This window comes from Lepidochelys kempii, chromosome 5 (genome assembly GCF_965140265.1).
Source record: "Lepidochelys kempii isolate rLepKem1 chromosome 5, rLepKem1.hap2, whole genome shotgun sequence".
In the NCBI taxonomy this organism is placed as follows: Eukaryota; Metazoa; Chordata; order Testudines; family Cheloniidae; genus Lepidochelys; species Lepidochelys kempii.
Window position 1 is genome coordinate 54,037,263 of NC_133260.1, and position 17,832 is coordinate 54,055,094.

General features: G+C 38.3%; 1 protein-coding gene across 1 annotated transcript in view; it reads right to left on the minus strand.

Moving 5' to 3' along the window:
• Positions 1 to 315: 315 nt before the first annotated feature.
• EDIL3 (EGF like repeats and discoidin domains 3) overlaps positions 316 to 17,832 on the minus strand; it is a 392,377-nt gene continuing 374,860 nt past the window's right edge. The window contains exon 11 of the mRNA XM_073344422.1: positions 316 to 4,072. Within this exon, the coding sequence (XP_073200523.1) occupies positions 3,923 to 4,072 (150 nt within the window). The 3' untranslated portion in view covers positions 316 to 3,922. The remainder of the gene's footprint in view (positions 4,073 to 17,832) is intronic.

Below are 17,832 nucleotides of genomic sequence, written 5' to 3' on the forward strand. Positions count from 1 at the left end.
CATTAATAAATCATCACAGAGCACTGTCACAATGTATTGAACTTTCTCTTCAGGCTCTGAAGAATGAATTGAGGAAGGCTGACAAAAACAAACAGATGGAAAAAATCAACTCTGAAATATTATGAAATAAGATAAAAGTCTAAATTCTGTAACATAATATTGTTTTTTTATGTGCTAGTGAAATTGAAATGTTTCAGAGTAGCAGCCGTGTTAGTCTGTATTCGCAAAAAGAAAAGGAGGCCTTGTGGCACCTTAGAGACTAACAAATTTATTTGAGCATAAGCTTTTGTGAGCTACAGCTCACTTCATTGGGTGTAGCTCACGAAGGCTTATGCTCAAATAAATTGGTTAGTCTCTAAGGTGCCACAAGGCCTCCTTTTCTTTTTTTGAAATTGAAACATAATTAATCACTGAGCCAAGATAGATAAGTTCAAATCCAAACTTAAAAATGTAAAGTACTAGTAAACATATATAAATTACTTATGAACATGGCAACTAAATTAAAAAACAACACTAAAACAAATTGCTGACTTAGAGAACTAACTTTCAGAAATGGCCTCTCATTTAGTGGGCAAAGTCAGATAGAAGTCTATATGCTATTATTTATACCTACAATTAAATGCAGGTATAAATTAGTGCTCACAAAGTAGGAGGCTAAATTGAGACCCCCTTTAGCTATCAGGCCAGAAAAAATTCAAACATTACCACCCAACAACTCTTTTGTGAAGACCCTAAAGTGCAAAACATGGGCAGTATGTAATTTAACTATATACCAGTCCCCCATTTTCTAACAGTTTTTACTCTTTCAAAATGCCATTATGATTGACTTTCTCTTTAAAATTGTTCACTACAATTGAAGACCACTCCATATATACATCATTAAGGAATGCTGCTAACACAGTTACAGACGAGACGGTAACAGTCTAGTGGCTTTTGTTATGCAGCACAAATTTTAAAAAAAAAATAACAAAAACTTAGCAGTGTTGCACAGGACCTCAACATTTCTTACACATATTTTCTTTTACCTTTAGAGGACTCAATTAAAATCTTTGAAAATCCATGTCTAAGCCTTACAAAATAAATACTTGTATAAACACAGCATAAGGGTTAAGTAATTTTTATTTGTTTTTAAAAATTCAAGTAATTGGAGACGTGCTGTCAAGCAAACCTCCAAAAATCAGTAACACATTTTTGTTTCAAAAATTCCCCACAAAGTTTTAAGGTCTTTCAAAGTGAACTTTTCTCTTTGTGGAGAAGGAGAGATTATATGCAGGTTGTGAAATTCAAACTGTTTTGCTTTTGAAGTAAAATGTCCCCCTTTGCGGATTATGGGACAATTACTTGTATATCTGGGAAGCAGGCCCAGGTTCATATCTCAATGATGTTATAGCTTCAATAAAATGTAATGGTGACAAACAGAAATTCAGCATTAGTTGTTTAAAACATGCAGGACTACATATCTATATCAGCATGTTATGAAATTAAAGTAGTGAAAATAATCAACTATCCAATGTTCTAGACAATGTTAGTTTAGATAATTAAACCACCTCCCCACCCCAAGAATTTGAGAGTAAAATAATAACATAATACTACTTTGCATGTATCTTTAATCTGAAGAACTCAGTGCTTCACAAAGGTGAGTATCATCATCTCCTTTTACTGTTAGGGAAATTGAGGCAGAAGTAAAGTGACTTGCCCAAGGCTGCATGAATAAGCAACAGAGCTGGCATTTGAACAGAGGTCTCTTGATTCCCAGTTTTATGCTCTACCCATACATTGCCTCACACACTTCAAGAAGGATGTGCTCATGTGAAACTTTCACAGAGAACTAACATAATGGACACTACCCCGCACATCGCTTGGAACATGTGCAGTTGAGCTGCATCCAGCTACTACACAATAGGAGGGGGAATAGTAGGTGTGGCCTGCCGCTCCCCTCTTACAGTGCTCTGGGGTCATGTGCTATCTGTGGACTATATTCCTGACATGCCCCACTTACAGCATTCCCCTGTATAGGCTGAGTTTGTTCCTCCATGCATCAGACATGCAGCCGTTCAGCAGCTTTTGTTCTTATGCACCTGCAGACCATACCTTAGAACTGGGTCCTATCTGAACAGGATGTTGTTAAAACAATGTAACATTTTCGGAGAGACTAGAAAAGGAAGTAATTCTGTGAATAATGTAATCAAAATGGATGAAATCTTGATATTGGCTTAGTTAAAAAAGCCCAGCAAGGTGGATGGGTGTGAATACACCCTTCAATTAGCATAACCTGTAAGGATAAATTAATCAATCCCTCCACCTCACCAAGATAAAAGGGCTATGTGAGTATTGGTTTGGGTGAAGTGCCTGTGTGCGTGAGGGAAGGGAGCACAGAGAACAGAGACAGAGGCAAAATGGAAGAATGCCAAGCAGCAGCCTGTGAACAAAGTGTATAACCCTGGAAAAAAGCTAGAGAGAGAGAGAGAGAGAGTTTTGTGGGTGTGGTGTTGGCTAAAGAGGCTTGGAGTTGTAAGCTAAGAAACTATTCTATTGTTTCTGATTCCTCCTGGCTTCGGAGAAGCAGGATCTTGTACTTTCCTTCTAAATAAGAAAGATTGTGTCAAAGAAAATATGTCTACATAAATTTTTACTCCCAACTGGAACATCCCCAGGGGCCAGGGCCCTGAACTTCGAATAGCACTTGATCAAAAAGGGCCAACAATGGCATACAGTGAACGAACAGGGACAAATTCAGGCCTCACATTGCTCAATGACATGCTATAGTCAGGAGGGGATCTGAAGAGCCCAACATTGACATGCTCCTCTGACACTGTTGAGTTCACATTCTGCAGGAACTTCCTGGCCAGCACCACAGAAGGAGCATACCAGGGCAGTGCTGGGGCTAGGAAAAGTGAGCATCTACTCCCTGATCCCACATGCACCCTCCGTCACTAAGACTAAGGAGGCTTCTGGGATAAGTAATCTCCTGGGCAGCTCTGTGGAGATTGCATGCCCACCCCTGAGCAAGTCAGAATATGGGCACCTATTAATGCTGTTTTTGCAGCATAAATGTGCACCTGTGTCCATGCTAAAAGTACTTGGGCCTTGAATTTGGTCCACAGTGTCTAATCTCAGCCTTCTTGAAAAATCAAATTGCAAACTGAATTCCTAAACTTTGCTTTAACAAAGTCATTAACTCCGTAATATACTGATAGTAGATTTTGTTCCACATACAAACGGGTCAGTTCTTTTAAAGAAAACAGTGCTAGCTAGCAATGAGATTAATGTAAAATAGACAGCCACTATGTCCACAGCATGCATAACATAAAGTAAACTGAATGGAAACAAAATGCAGTTGCATGGACTCTGTAGTTTAAATAAAAGTAATGAAAGGTAGTTTGCAACATCACAAGTACCATATACCACAGAGTATCTTCCCAAATGTGTGTCATAAATACTGACAATGTTTGATAGGCACAAGGGAAACAATATAATGCAGTCATCCCAGAGAAAACTTATTGCTAAAAGCTGCAGTATCTCTTTTTGCAAGTAAGATGACAGTGCGATTTGCAAACAATGTGTCAGCCCAGTGTTTCTAAAGCTGCAAATGATCTTTTTCATGCCGTTTCTCCTTCCTTGTAAAAAGGATGCTGCTGTTCTTTCCCTAACACACTTCAACTAGTGTGAACAACTCAGAAGAAAACGAGAAAGGTAATTGCACAGCCAGCGGGACAATACTGTAACAGATTTAAAGGGCAGAATCAGGTTGGATCCTTTAAAGGGCAGGCTTAGACCTCCTTACAAAAGACAGTTAGCGGCCTACCAAAAAGTGAGCACTTTTTCATGAAAAACCCATTCAACTTCCTACAGGTTTTGCAGTTTCTTCTACAGAGATACTTTTAGGAATATAGAGAATTGTGTTGTCAGACAGAGATGCTCTTCAGTCCTCTTCTGTGCAGCCCAACAGCTCTGACCGTAAAGTGATCCTGCCATACCATGACCAAGGGAGGATCCTTATGTGCCGTGCATAGATTGGTGGGTCAATGACATTCTTTCTGTGTGTGTCATTGTCAAAATTTCCCTGAAAAACCTAGAACGCAAGAAATAAAAATTATTATTTTTGCCTGTATTGCCCTTGGTGAATACTAGCTCAGGGAAGAAAAAGAGTTGATGAAAGGACAATTTCCCAATACTGCAGCAGAGTCTTTTTCTCAGCTAGGAGCTACTCCTTGCAAGGCTTAAAAAGGTCTCCAAAAAGAACCGGGTCAATAATTGCATAAATAATACAGTTTAATGAATTAATTAGTTGATATAACAGTATTAATTAATATAACAGTATTTTAGTAAGTTTACTGTCGCCTTTGAGATTCAGGAAAATGCTTTTTATAATTATCGCGGATACCAGAAACAGAAAACATGTCATGCTGAAATAATTGTCAATTTGCCAATTGGGGAGTGTTGCATGACTGCATTAGCTTTGCTTAGAGCAAGGCTTCACAAACATTTTCCATAGTGTGGACTTTCTGCCCTCCTACTTGCAATTGCTGGACTGTCTCTCTTCCTATTCATAATGTCCCTCTGGCCACTACAGCACTACAATTGCCTACATGAAAAATTAATATTAAGAAAGCAATGTATTTCTAGCATCTTTGAATGTGATTTCGCAGTTGGACATAAGGTAGAGAACCAGCATCATGTGACCAACCAACTCTTTGTGGACCACTATAAGTGTTCCATGGGCCACTAGTATTTCATCAACCACAGTTTCAGAACCTCTGGCTAGCTGGGGCTGGACCCCAAGAAGTGATGCAGCAATCTGATGTAGTACAGCCCAACGGGCAAATGCCAGCATTGCCAAACGCAATAGTTCAAAAATCAGAAGACAAACCAAACCCAATTCCAACTTAAAGTTCACACTGTTCACACTGTATGTGTTCCTGCTAACATGTTCCAATCCTGCACATGTGCTCTGTGACACCCTTTACTGTAACTGTAATTGTGTTCTGTAAAGAGCAGGAAACTTATAAGAAAACATGTCCAGAGGCTGAAGGAATACAGAAATATAGACATAGAAGTAGGAGAGGCAAGGAGGGCAAAGGCAAGGGGAAGAGGCAGAAGGTGGACCAAGCCTGGGGCTGAGTAACAGGAGGAGGACTGTGAGAGGCAGGTTTAAAATGCTTTGATGGGAGAATTTAACTGTATCTGAAGTTATTAAGGTCTTGTCACTTGGCCTTTTGAGTCAAGAGCCTCTTGGTTCTTTCTGAGGGGACTGAGTCAAGGTATAGAAGAGAAATTTGATAATAGGGATTAAAATTTAGTAATATTGCAGGGTGAAAGTTTACCCCAAATTCACAAATGAAGTAAGAAGGTGAAAGTACCAGTTAAGTCAGTGGGAAATGAGCTAACTAACTCCAGGGATAAATTTGACCTTTAGCCATCTACAGGATGAGCCATTGTTATATTTATTTCTATTTATGGTACTTACATGGTCACCTCTACCATAATATCTGAGGGTTTCACAATCTATAATATATTTATCCTCACAACACCTCTGTAAGGCAGGGAAGTACTATCCTCCCCATTTCACAGATGGGAAACAGCAGATAGAGACTAAGGCAGGGGTGGGCAAACCTTTTGGCCTGAGGGCCACATTAGGGTTCCGAAACTGTATGGAGGGCAGGTGTAGTGTATTAAATTGCTCCCTGTTGGAATGGACTGCTTTCGGTGTACTACTTACGGCTGCCAGTCCTGATGCTCTGTGAGTAGCACATTCCTACTGGGAGCAATTTAATACACTACACCTGTCGGCTCTTGCAGCCGTGATGCCCAGCAGGAGTTTGCAGCCCACTGCCCAGAGCGCTGGCAACATAGCGAGCTGAGGCTGCGGGGGAGGGTGGCGAGCTGAGGCTGCGGGGGAGGGTCGGGGGGCTAGCCTCCCCGACCGGGAGCTCAAGGGCCAAGCAGGATGGTCCCGCAGGCCAGTTTGCCCACCTCTGGACTAAGGGCTAGATTTTAAAGGTATTTAGGCACCTAAAGATACAGGTGGGCATTTAGTAGGATTTTCAGAAGCACCTAGGTACCTACTCCCATTGAAATCAATAGGAGTTAGGTGCTGGGCACTTCTGAAAATCCTACTAAATTCCCACCTGTATGTTTAGGTACTTAAATACCTTTAAACGATGGCCCTAAGGTCACACAAGAGTCTGTGGCAGTGCTGAGAATTGAACCTGGCTTTACGAAGTACGAGGTTAGCATCCTGACTGTTGGATTATTCATCCCTCTGGTTAGCCTAGTCATCTCATTAATCATTAGTTATTAGTAATCATTTTAAAAGTTTCAACTTGCATGCAAGATAGGTGCACGTTAATCATTCTTTTCAAATACAAGGATACTCTGACAGAACTTGATCCTGCTCCCATTACATTTAATAACAAAATTCCTATTACGTTTAAAATATTTCACACATTTTTTCTTTTTATATTGCAGTTTTTCTCTTTATATTAGGGTTCAAATGCTAAATGCTAGCCATGGAGGGTGGGATTTTTAAAAGTGCCTTAGTGATTTAGGAACACAAGTCCCATTGACTCAACATAGTACTTGAGCGCTGAATTCACCTAGGCTCTTTTGAAAATCCCATCCTGAATTCCCCCCAGCCCTTTTTCTCATCCACCTAATATTAAACTGCAAAAATAAGACTGAAACATCAAGCAAATATTTCAGTCCACTCCATGCGTGAAATCATGGAGCCACTGAAATCAATGGGAGTCTTGATATTAACTTCAGTCAGTTGACTGATCTTACCCATGGGGTAATCTGCTGCATAACCAATATCTGCAGCCTTGCTCTAAAATTGTATCAAAATTACTAACATTTTAAAATTAAATACCTTTTTGACTTAGCATTTTTGGCATACATTGGATGTTGAGATAAATTTGCTAAATCATATTGTTTCACACAGTAGGACATTACTGAAGAGGGGTTGATATTTTATTTCATCACTAGTGAGTACATCTTGGACATACAACCCATTTTGCTGTAAATTCACTGTTGATCAAAATCTCAACTTCTACTGTCAAAGAACGGTCAGGAAATGAAAAAAATGGTATTGGTTAGTGAAAAAAGCTATGACTGAGTCAAAAAGTCTGAATACTGTGCAGCTCACATATGATGGGTTTCTGTTTTGTTTTGTTTTGAGCTAGGGTAAAACAATATATACATCAATATATTGTCTCTAGTTTGTGTTAAAGCGCTGTCGTATTTTTTCTTAAGTCACAATAGCCACAAGTTCATTTTAAAGATTGGTTTTTTTGTTGGCAAGATGAGAAAGATATTTTGAGAGGGAATTTTCAGCAGATTTTGAAGTTCTTCATTCCCTTCAAACTTTGACAAATTCTCTTTTTGTGTTCACCTGAACACGGGGCAAAAGGTTGAAAAGCAATATCTATTGGCTTTTCAGTGTCCTATAAAAAATGAAATAGTGGTTTTAGTTCTATTCCTACTGGACAGGTACTCCTACGACAACTTGCACTCAGGCCATGTCTACACTTACAGATAGATTGGCTTTGCTGCAATGGATGCAGCATGTGTTGATTTAGTGTGTCTAGTGAAGACCCCCTAAATCGACAGTAGAGCGCTTTCTGGTTAATTCCGGTACTCCACCTCTCTGAGAAGAGTAATGAAAGTCAATGGGAGAGCATTTCCTATTGACACAGTGCAGCGTAGACACCTAAGTTGACCTAAGCCACATCGATTCCAGTTACGTTATTCACGTAACTGGAGTAGTGTAACTTAAGTTAACTTAACCGCGGTAGTATGCACAAGAAGTTTTAACAGAGATGCCAAAGACTGAATGCCTGGGGGACTAAGCTACCCTCTCAGCCCTAAACGTGGTCTGTTCATGCAAAATATTTACAAAATAGCATAAGAAAATCTACACTGCTTTCCATGCTGTATATATCCCTTGAACATAAAACATTTTTTTGAAGTTCTATCAATCTGGCACCTTGAATACCTAAGAATGGCCATACTGGGTCAAACCAAAGGTTCATCTAGCCCAGTACCCTGTCTCCTGACAGAGCCCAAGGTCAGGTGCCCTAGAGAGAATGAACAGAACAAGTAATCATCAAGTGATCCATCCCCTGTCGCCCATTCCCAGCTTCTGGCAAACAGATAAACTTGATATGATAAACTTGAATGGTAAACTTCCCTTCCATCCTCTTCATGGAAGATAAATTTGCCTTATAAAGTGGAACCTAGTTACTATAGAGATAGGCACATTACAAGTGCATGTGTAGCTAAAATAGATTACATTAGACTAGAGAGACAGACTACTGAGAAAACAACACTAAGGGCTATGAAAAATATATTTATCATAGGAAACCATTCATAGACTGAATGCAGTATTGATTAGATAAATCAGCTAGAGCGTTGGGATAACAAGATTGCTTCTGACTTTAAGTTTCTTTCGTGGCATTGTAACATGGTATAAGGCAAGCTTGATGAACAAATGTTGCACTGTGGCAAAAAAGGCCTCAAAACTTTCAAACTATAGCTAACAATGGTACTAGCATTACTCCTATAGTTTTGCTCCCTACTGAAGAATTAAATAAGCTAACAATGATAGAAGACAGATGAAAAATAATATTTTCTTGCAATTTTAAAAAAGTTTTCTGCAAAATATTGGTTGAAATTTCAAGATATTTTACCCAGCGCTGATGGTTATCAAGTACAAAAAACACTGCAAAAATTTCACATCACAGAGCTGATGAAAAAATTAGTTTTTTTACTGTGGAAGATATAGATTACAAGGTAAAATGAACTATAGGTCTGATCCTGAAAGGACCTTTGCACCTGCAGAATCCTGCACCAATGAGGAGCCCACTGAAAACAAAGGGGTCTGTGCTGGTGTGTAGGTCCACCCATGCAGATCTCCATGCAAAATTGGGGTAAAAGAAAGATGCATTAGATTAAAACAGAAAGACATCTAATTCTTAATTAGATGAGAACAGTGTAATTGACCAACAATAGGGAAATAAGAGTTCGGGAAGTTCTTTTTCTAGTTCATTGGCATGTTTACTTGTACTTGGAGCAAAAATAATATGTTCAAGTCTGGAGTGCAGAACATTTTGCAGCTTATACAGAAGCCATCTCCAAGGCTATTTTTTGATTTGCTAGTTCACATTAAAGTGTGGCAAATCTGGAATTCATCTTAGATCATCTTCATTCAAGTTCCATTGACAAGCAATTAATTTGTTGAGATGGACCAAGGCAAATACCTTTCGGGAAAGATTTTTGTCTTTAAATGACTGAGGTTTTGGCAGCAACTATGGATGAAGCCATCATAAAAGGTAATGATCCCACAGCAAATTTACTTTGCTGTTCCATTAGCGCTGCCATAATCTCATAGAAAATGTATTGTGGGAAAATTATACCTCAACCTAACTAAACTAATATGAAACACAAAACCTTGAGAATATAGATCAGGGATCTTAGAGACTAACAAATTTATTTGAGCATAAGCTTTTGTGAGCTATAGCTCACTTCATCTGATGCATTCAGTCTAACAAATTTATTTGAGCATAAAGCTTTTGTGAGCGAGAGGCGGTGCAGGCCGAGGGATGTGCTGGCCGCCGCTTCCCGCAGCCCCCATTGGCCTGGAGCGGCGAACTGCAGCCAGTGGAGGCTGCGATTGGCCGAACCTGCAGACACGGCAGGTAAACAAACCGGCCCGGTCCACCGGGGGCTTACCCTGGTGGGCCACGTGCCAAACGTTGCCGATCCCTGATATAGATGGAATAAGAAATTTACATCTAAGTTATCAAATATCCCCAAAGACTCTACTTTAACAGTCAAAAGTATGGCTTTTGGTTATCTTCAACAACCTTTGTGATCCAAAGGCCAAGTATTCAAAATTGGGTGTGGAACGCTGGACCACGAAATGCAACTTTATGCACCTAAAAAAAAAAAAAAGTGGCCTCATTTACAGAAATGCCAAGTACTCACAGCTCCTCCTGACTTCTTTGGCAGTTGTGGGTGTACAGTTCTTCTGAAAATCATATTTAGATGCACAGTTATGGATTTATGTTCTTGGCAACCAAACTTGAGAATTTTGGTCAATGTTTGTTTCAAATGACTATTGACCATTATGGCACCACTGTTTGACATATTCAAAAACTTAAATTTTCAACCAGAACAACATCCTACACACATCCTCGACACATTCCCACTGTTTTCACATCATTCTCTGTGTGTGAGCCAAAGACCATTGAAGTCAAAAGGAGTTTTCTATTGACTTCAATGGACGTAGGACCTGTGCCCTCTATTGGGGAAAAAGAAGGAAAGACAAATTGTGTTCTGGCTTCCACAACGTTTGATTACCTCTCAAAATTTTCTGTCAGCCACATGAGAAAAACTTCAACAAAATAATTTGTAATACAGTGCTTTAATTGTTATGGGTGGGTGAACTTTTTAAAACTTCTTAATTTAATAACTTTTCATGTTCTTTTATCCAGATTCTACCACTCTTACTCATGCTGAAGAGTAGTTTACTCCGCAAGTAGTCCAAGTGAGATCAGTGTGGCTCCTTATGGATTAAAGCATTATTTAGTGTGAGTAATGGTAGCAGAACTTGGCCTTTGTGAAATGTAACGTATCTGGCAGTGGCATACAATATGACAACATGAAAGACAGCTGCCCTAACAAGGACACATGCAATTATGTGAGAGAGTATGTGCGAGTATACTGAATGTGTATCTGGCTCCTGTGTATCCTAGCCCTTCAGAGCTGAAAAACAGGACTCAGCAGCTGTTAAAATTGTGCAAAAAAGGTCCAGTATGACAACTTATTTTATAATTGGAGTCTACTCAAATGAGACTAAAAACCTGGAAAATATAGCATGGGATGCTCTGCTTGAATAAAATGATGTTGTTGTTGTTTTACCGTAAAATGTGTCCTTTATCTATAACTGGGGTATACAATTAAGTTGCTTTGCTTTCAGCAGTTACTGAAATTTTCAGTAGAGTTAACAATGTTGTTATGGCACAAACAACAAATCTAAATACTGAAAATGTAAGATGACTCATATTTTTAAAAGCTAAACCTTATGACAAAACTTAATAATTTAGAAGAAATGTCTAGATACAAAATAAACTGGAAAAAATTGAATTATATCTAAATAACGTATTGTGAATAGTTTATGCTTTATTCTCAAGCTCTGAGCTAGTATCTGTTTTATGGGGCACATCAGCCTCAGGCAACCTTTGAATAGGCAGTTGCAGAGGGAGGGAATGTTTGTGGTTGAGTGTCAGTGAATGTGCAGAAAAAACAGGTGTCCATGAATTCTAACTCCCCACAGAAGACCTTTCTGGAATACATGTCAGGTATAAATCTAAATTAGAATAAAGTGGTGGCTTGGTCATAAAAATCAAGATTTTTTAAAAAAAAATTCTAGGCACCATTATATTTACGATGCTGGGAAAAGAAGAGAGACTAAAAACTGACAATCAGTCCCCAAAACAAGGTTGCTGTTAATATATTGCCTATTGCAATATTCCCACGCTAAGCAAAATATCTGATATGGACCCTCTATTGGAAATGCATCCTTGCTTGGATTAAATTTAGCTAAAAAGAAAATTTTGGTGCTGACTCTATTTATAGTCCATCGTTGGCACCCCGCAGTGTTTACAGGGGAAGGTGGCACCAGCTTGTCCAGTAAAGAATCCGGTTGGGTAGCATCAGCCAGAGTCTGGAGGATCAGTTACATTGATAGGAAGATCATTTCAAGACACTCCTCAATTGTTCGTGGTCTGCAGTCCCTCTTCCATTTGAAGAGGGGCAGAAAGTGTAGTAGTGCCACCTTCCTTCAACGAAGAGATCTGGATTGCAGTCCATTAGCTGAAGTCTAGGTAGGCACCAGGGGTTTGTAACATTACCCATGAGTTGCTGAAGGCAGATGAGAGTCTTGTTGAACCATGGCTGCATAGGCTCTTCCAGGGCCACTTGGAGCACTACTATAATCCCCAGTGACTGGAAGGAGGAGGATATTCTGCCTCTGTTCAAAAAGGGTGATAAGGCTGAATATAGCAACTACTGAGGTATTACTGTGTTGCTGGTCACAGAGAAAGTCTTCACTTCAATGTTAATATCTTGAGTCAGTGATGCACTTAGAGGCAAAGGTCAGGATACTCAGTGCAGCTTTAGAGCTGGTTGTTCTACGGCTGACTAGAGGACTGCTCAGTACTGCTGCACTGAGACAGGCAACTGAATGCAGAAAGCATGTGCAACACTTCATAGACTTCCTTGTGGCCTTTGATTCAATGCATTGAGCAAGTTTGTGGGATCAAAATCCCTAGGTTCATAGCATAATTGATAGAAGAGCTCTATAATGGAACAGAGAGCTGTGTTTGAGTCAATGGCAGATACATGGTGAGGTTTCCTATCTCCAAAGGAGTTTGACAAGGCTGTCTTCTGTTACCATCATTGTTCAATGTTGCACTGATTGATCGATGGATAAGCTGAGGAGCAGCTGCCTGTGGTCTTGACCTGAATACCATTCTACTTCAAGATGTCAAATACACTGATGACATTGCTAGCTGTTTGGTGAATCGCTGAAGCTGATGGCCAGTCTGGTCAGGCAAGAAGCTCTTTGATCTGCTTATTAATCCAGATAAAAGTAAGCTCCTGGCCATTACCATGAAGCAGCCTCCAGCTCCAGATTACAGCGAGCTCAGTGTTAACCTGTCTGCACAGGACACTGAGCAGGTGGCAACTGTCAAATATTTGGGAAGCATCACAGATAGTAATGGAGGATGCCTGAAAGCGGTGGACACTTGTGTAGCGCCTGCTGCTGCCATGGTTTCAGATCCTTCAGTGGCCTCTGTCAGGGCACTGTGACATAAAACTTGCTATGAAACTGCAGATCTAGAGAACTATGCTTATACGAACTCTATTGTACTGAAGTGATGCTGAGGAAGGCTAAAGAACACTGGATTGATGGTTTTGATTCCCGTCATCTTCATCAGGTGCTTCATATCAAGTGGCAGAACAAGATCAGAAATGAGGATATTTAAAGCTGAATCCAGCACTGGTTCAGTTTCGGTGGTTTTCTTGGTATGGACAGATCAGAATGGAAGACCTACAAATTCTGAAGCCACTACAAGGAATGCCACTACACGTCCGGCATCCACATGGATGCCAAAAGCTTCGGTGGCACAATAAGATTGCCAGTGATGGACATAAACTTAATGGGGAATTAATTAATTAATACATAAGCAACCCCCTTATGCAACTAAGGAAGACAAAAACATCACTTTCCAAAAATTATGAAGTATCATCAACTTCTTTAATAACTATTTAAGCTAATTATTTAATTTTCAAAGACTATTTAACTAAAAACTTTTATATAAAGAGCAAGAGTATTTGGAATTTTTAAAAGTAGAATTTCATTTCCTGTTAAACCCTAATAAAACTGAAGAAATATTTCAGAAAATGGACTGAATAAAAACAATTTTTAAAACGATAACTTTAAAGATTATCTGAGGCTTTCTAGCCACAAGCGAACAAAGGCAATTAGAAGTATGCGGAACATTCATGAAGTATACTGAATATTCAGGACCTGAAGGTATCATCAAAAACAACCCATGAAGGCATGGAGCCAGTGAAATGATTACAGCAATCAACTATGAATCTAAACAAGACTGAAATTTTATGAAAATAGGAAGCAGAAGAGTATAAAATTCTCAAGTGAGCACCCATCACTCCCACTCTCTGCTACCCTGTTCAAGCACTCCTCAACTCATCCTGTGCATCTCTACAAACAAGTTTCCACAGACAGCTAAGAAGACAAAGAAGAGAACAGACACACAGCAGCAACAATAAAAGGCAACCTGCCAGCCCAGATGACAACCAAGACTTCATCATAGTAAGACAGAAGTAGCCAAAAGCACTACCAAGGTATAGAATTTGGACCCATAATAATTTTAAGAAATAAGACCTTGGTCTCGGCTTACCGTGACAAAAGTGCCCCAACAAAGGCTGGGTTAATTCTCGAAAGTATAATCTTTGTTGAAAGCTCTCCACAAAGAAGCACACAAAAGACACTGTCAGAAGTAACCAGTTAGTCATTTGTGTTGTTTTGTTTAATGCTGTATTTTTCTTTCTTTAACAATAAAATAGCCATGGTTAGTAATTGTGATGATTTTGCTTGGTTTTAATTGCAATCTTAATTGAAGGTATGCAAAAACCCCTGTGACTAAAATGACAGGGCCCTTTTCTCTTGGTAAATTGTGACCAATGTCTTATTTCCCCAAATTATTATGAGCCCAGACTTGATGTCTCATAGGAAAATAGAAACTGTACATGGGTGTGCAAAATAATTTTGTTTACAGGTAGATTCTGCTAGGTTATCACTGATAACGTAAAACAATTTATCAAATAAACAATCTTAACTAAATCCTAGGGAACCAAAGAAAGTGTTTTAAATCAGTTAATTAGAAAAAGTAGTCAGTGAAGAAGTTGTCTTAAAACAAGCCAATTAGCAAATAATAAGAATCTTAAATAAATTAAATATAATCATTTCTATGATTATCAATGTTTAGCCCACATCTCCTCTCCATGAATATGTGATCTGACCATTTAGTGATTAATGGGAGAAACTGTTAATATCTTAAGTTACAACAGAGGGAGCTGCATCCCTGAATTGTCAATAAAAAGCATAATTAGAGCAGGATACCATTTCTTGTTTCTCTAGACTAAATATTTTTAGTAATTTTGGGCATAAAACTATCTGGTGCTTAATAACATATGATACCCCTTTCCATACCACATGCCAAATGAAAATAAATGTTTTTTTAAAAACTTTGCTTTACATTTGCTGTTGTCACTAATCAACAATGCACTGGACTTTTAAACCGGGAGAATTTTGAAAAACAAAAACCGGAGTGCCTGAAAAGTTCTCCAATATTCTCACAGCTTTGGTATTAACTATTATACTATACATAAGCAAATCAAGTACTGAATTTGAAAATGTGTAAAATATTGTTAAAATGTGTCCATAATCTGTATTTTATGCAAAAAGAGAATGTGATAAATCTATCAATATGAGTATTAAAATAATTATACATTTGACGAAAGAAAATTAAGCAAAATTATTACAGAAAATGGGCCAATTTTTTAAAAAATATAATAGCATCTCATTTCACACTTGCAATTAGCCTCTGCAATCAGTTGATAAGGAGATTGACTAGAAGTGTAAATTATACCATTTATATTGCTAACTACTTGATTTGCCCACAAATTGGGCCTACATTTAAATATTATAATCTCTGTCTGCAATTAATTGTTCCTGCGATTTCTGATCAGGATTGACAGCGCCAAATTCTGGGTGTAAATTTCAAAGCTGAACTGAAGCTCCTTTAAAAGTGTGACCCTTTACATATTATCAAGAAAAATGCAATCTTTAGACCACCATTTGACATTACAGTTGCGTCTAGGTTATCTACTGCACGGAAGGTAATTTAAAAATCACATTCAAAATGTGATTTAAAAAAAAAATTAATCTGCTCATGCTTGGTATAAGTGGCCTTGCCATAAGACATATAATAAGCTACTGACCTCTAGCTGAGAAAAACAAGATGACTATTTTACTCCAGTCATTAATCTAAAATACACTTTCTTCACACACGTAGGTTGCTTAAGCTTCAGTAATTCCTGACTGCAGGGAAAACATTAATATATTCCAGAGGTTTCATTCTAACTACTTACAATGGTTAAGAAAGGCATATTTTTAAATATGCGTTTTTTCCAGTACCCTTTAGTTTGCAGTTCTAGATGAGCTCAGTGTAGATTTAAACAGAGATTACTGGCAGTTAAAATGGCAGAAGCCAGACAGAAGCAGCAGGGGTTACTATTCTTGCTTTCACAGGTTTTCCATTTAAAAGTGTGCTTCACTGAAAACTAAAGCTAAAAAACCCACATTTCCTTCTCTTTGAAACATTTAATTTATTTATTATAGATTTACTGAAGATATATTCTGCAGATAGTGCATTTGTAAATATGAAAAGCTGATGTTTTTCCTTGTAAAAAACCACCTTGATCCATGAAGAGTCAGAAGTGAACACCACTAGGAATCAGTGTAATTTGCAATGAGATCCAATGGCAATTTACAGACTGATCCTGCAAGTGGCTTAATGTGAAAGGAGATGATCAGCACTTTACATATACATTGAATGTATATATATTTTAACGGGTTTTAGATCTATAATTTATTCATCATATAAAGTGTCAAATTTTGTTTGGGGCTCAAGAGTAGGTCTCCCTTGGAGACTGTGTTCCCTTTTCCTCCATTTTCTGGCATTAGTTTTTCTTCCTAAGACATTGGACCATTGGAAAGCCAGTTGGCAGGGGAAGACATTAGAACTGTGTAGATTGCCTGAAATAGTAAATAAAAGTTAGATAACTGAGCATCTGAAAAATGATAGCAGGAGGTTACAAATCACCAGTAATGGGAAGCAAAAATCTATGGGGACTCTCAAAGAATATGGCAATCTTATCCCACTCAGGATAAGTTCACATCAAGACTATCATAAAGCTATCAGGCCATGGTAGAAAAAAGGGAAACATCAGTAAGTTTTGCTTAGTTCAGTAAAGCATCCTTGAACTATTTATATTTATACATTTTGGGCCAAACCCTGTGAACATCCTCAAAATTGGTTCTTCTGAAAAGGCTGGTCCCAGTCTCAGGAGGATTCTGGTTTTGTTCCAAACTCTTTCTCTTCTGTTCTCTCCCCCCTCCTCCCCACCCGCCGAGTGCTGCTCAGTATTTTTTGATGGTGTCTCTTTCTGTGCTACTACACCAAGGAGCAAAGTTAGGGTAAGCTTGAATGTATGTTCTCTTTTTCACTGTAATGAATGTAGTACTTTGCTATTAGTCGTTTGGTCTCTGGAAGACATTTCCTTTTTTTAATGCAAAGGTTATAAACTAATATGAGTATGAAGTACTAATGTTGGTAACGGTCAGATATTTTGGATACATTTATGGTACATCCAGGAAAGGTGAAATTATTGTTTCCTATTTTTACCTGACAACCAATTATATCCATAATCACAACTGTCAGTACCTTTTCAATTTTATTGCTACAATGGCAGATTTTGCTTTTATTATCTGGAGCCTTGGAATTTATTGCAAAAGAAAGTCACTACAGGATAAAACCACTGAGATCTGCCATCTTGTTCTCAATGCTGTCAAATTATATTTGAGAGAGAGAAAGAGAGAGAGAGAGAGAGAGGACTTAGAACAATATGGGCCAGATTATGATATCCTACTCATGCTGAGTGAATAGAACCTTTCAATTAATTGAAATCAGTGCGTCTACCCAAAAGGCAAGCTACCACTAATTCCATGTTAGCAAAACTGTCCATATGGATATACCATATTTTGTATCATAAGCTCTTTTATAAAATGCAAAAACTGCAAATACAATTGATATGTGTGAGGTACGCTTATGGTTCCTTTTATTAAAAAAAAAGTTCCAAGAATAATAAATACAAGTGGAAACATTTAATACCCTGAAAAGAAACACAACAATTGTTGAAAACATTCAAACCTTGAGGCAACAGTTACTTTAACTGCTAGAATAAGACATTTTGCTAACCATTTGGAACCTAAATATATGCTATAAATGGCCATTAGTGTAACTATGTTCCAATTATCCATAACCCAGGAGAATGTTTTAATAAATAATTTCCATTTGTCTGCATTTTTAAAAAATGATTCCCGTAAGCGATGTATGTTCTGTAAACAACTCCATAATAAAAATTTGACCATGTTATTAATTCAGCTGTTTGCAGCCTCCA